Source organism: Pundamilia nyererei, unplaced genomic scaffold, assembly GCF_000239375.1.
Source record: "Pundamilia nyererei isolate P.nyererei 1_Seehausen unplaced genomic scaffold, PunNye1.0 scaffold00219, whole genome shotgun sequence".
Lineage (NCBI taxonomy): Eukaryota > Metazoa > Chordata > Actinopteri > Cichliformes > Cichlidae > Pundamilia > Pundamilia nyererei.
In genome coordinates, this window is record NW_005187620.1 from 1,014,246 (window position 1) to 1,015,726 (window position 1,481).

The window sequence follows — 1,481 nt, forward strand, 5'->3', positions numbered from 1 at the left end:
TACCACAGTCTTTGAAAAGCCTTATTGGAAGGTGTAACTTAACCTCATACGCCTCTTTTCCACTAGCACCTATCTGGCTCAACTCGACTCTTAGTATTTTCTATCAGTTGGTACTACCTGGCACCGGGTACTTTTTAGTACCACTCGGCCAGGGTTCCAAGCACCCAAGAGTCGAGCCGAATGGCTCTCTTTTTCCTTAAGCCAAAGACCCAGCAGCAGACATTCCTCAGTGTCCTCCATTGTTGTGTTGCATTTGTGTCACATACAAATAATGTCACGGGCCTCCTTGCTCTAATGACTCCAGCTACACTGAGGTTATACTCAATTATAGTTCTTAAACTACAAAACCGAGTTTAGTCGAGTAAGAACAAGTGGAAAAGAGGCCTGATCATGATATACTTCTATTCAAACCTTCTTCTAACAACAGTGCTAACCACCACATCAGCTTGGTGCCCAAACTCTTTTTCCTATGATGAGCATTTCTCCCCACTCACCTGCCGTACTGCTTTGCTAGCTGCAGTGTAGTTATCTTCATCATCCAGGTTGCAGAAATTGTGAGCAGTGGAAAGTCGCTCCAGCAGTTCAACTCTCTGAACATTCAGCTGGGCTAAGAAGCATTGGGCACCTGCAAGAAAAAGAACAAAAAGGGATAAATGTTTTTGGAGAGATAAGTGTGCTCATATTTCAAAGCAAACTGTAGATTGAATGTTGGTCCTTGGTGGGAAACTTTTGCCCCGATTTTGCCATAAAACTCCTTTCTCTCTTTGGTCCAGCGTGACAGAAACTTGAAATCAAATCTTGAGTATCTGAATCATTAATCATTTGCATCTGGCAACAACAGAGGGCAGTTCATAGTACGACAATTCATGACAGAATGCTTACCCAGTTTCCTGAACCCTGGCACCATGTCAACAAAAGTTGCGACGCCCTCGCTGAGAGGCTGCGGCAGGTGGTTTCTGAAATGGTGACCCAGGGTGAGTAGATGATGGGCCAGGTACATGCAGTTGTTGTGCTGGATGGCAGCTAGGTGAGGAAATTTGAGCAGGTTTTCCCTGAGTAACAGAGAAACAACAGTTACTCATTTACATTTTCGCAATACATGTACTGCTTTTGTCCGTCACATATTATGTGATGGAAACAGCCTTACTTGTGGTACGTTGGCACAACATCGTAGAACAGCTGGAAAATGTTTCTCACAGTGAAGAAGAGCTGCAAAGCACTGCAAAGAAGAACAGAACAGTTTTCAAATTGAGTGCGTAAAGAATCAACCTTCCCCGTGCAGTGTAAAGTCTACATATAAATAAAAGGATATTTTGACCTATTTTGGACAGAGGTATTGAAATCACTTTGAAACTGCAACAGCTAAGGGACAGTCTTAGATTTCTCATTGTAGAAAAGCACAGAAGGATTATTATCAGGACTAGGGATGGGTATCGTTTAGGTTTTATCCGATACCGGTGCCAAATCGGTACTTTTGAAAC

At 43.0% G+C, this 1,481-nt stretch overlaps 1 protein-coding gene across 1 annotated transcript in view; it reads right to left on the reverse strand.

The window, feature by feature from the left end:
* The window catches only part of zw10 (zw10 kinetochore protein), an 11,457-nt gene that overhangs the window by 3,534 nt on the left and 6,442 nt on the right, over positions 1–1,481 (reverse strand). Inside the window, exons 11-13 of the mRNA XM_005748346.2 lie at positions 1,148–1,219; positions 883–1,052; positions 495–625 (exon numbers count right to left, since the gene is read on the reverse strand). Coding sequence (XP_005748403.1) covers positions 495–625; positions 883–1,052; positions 1,148–1,219 — 373 coding nt within the window. The remainder of the gene's footprint in view (positions 1–494; positions 626–882; positions 1,053–1,147; positions 1,220–1,481) is intronic.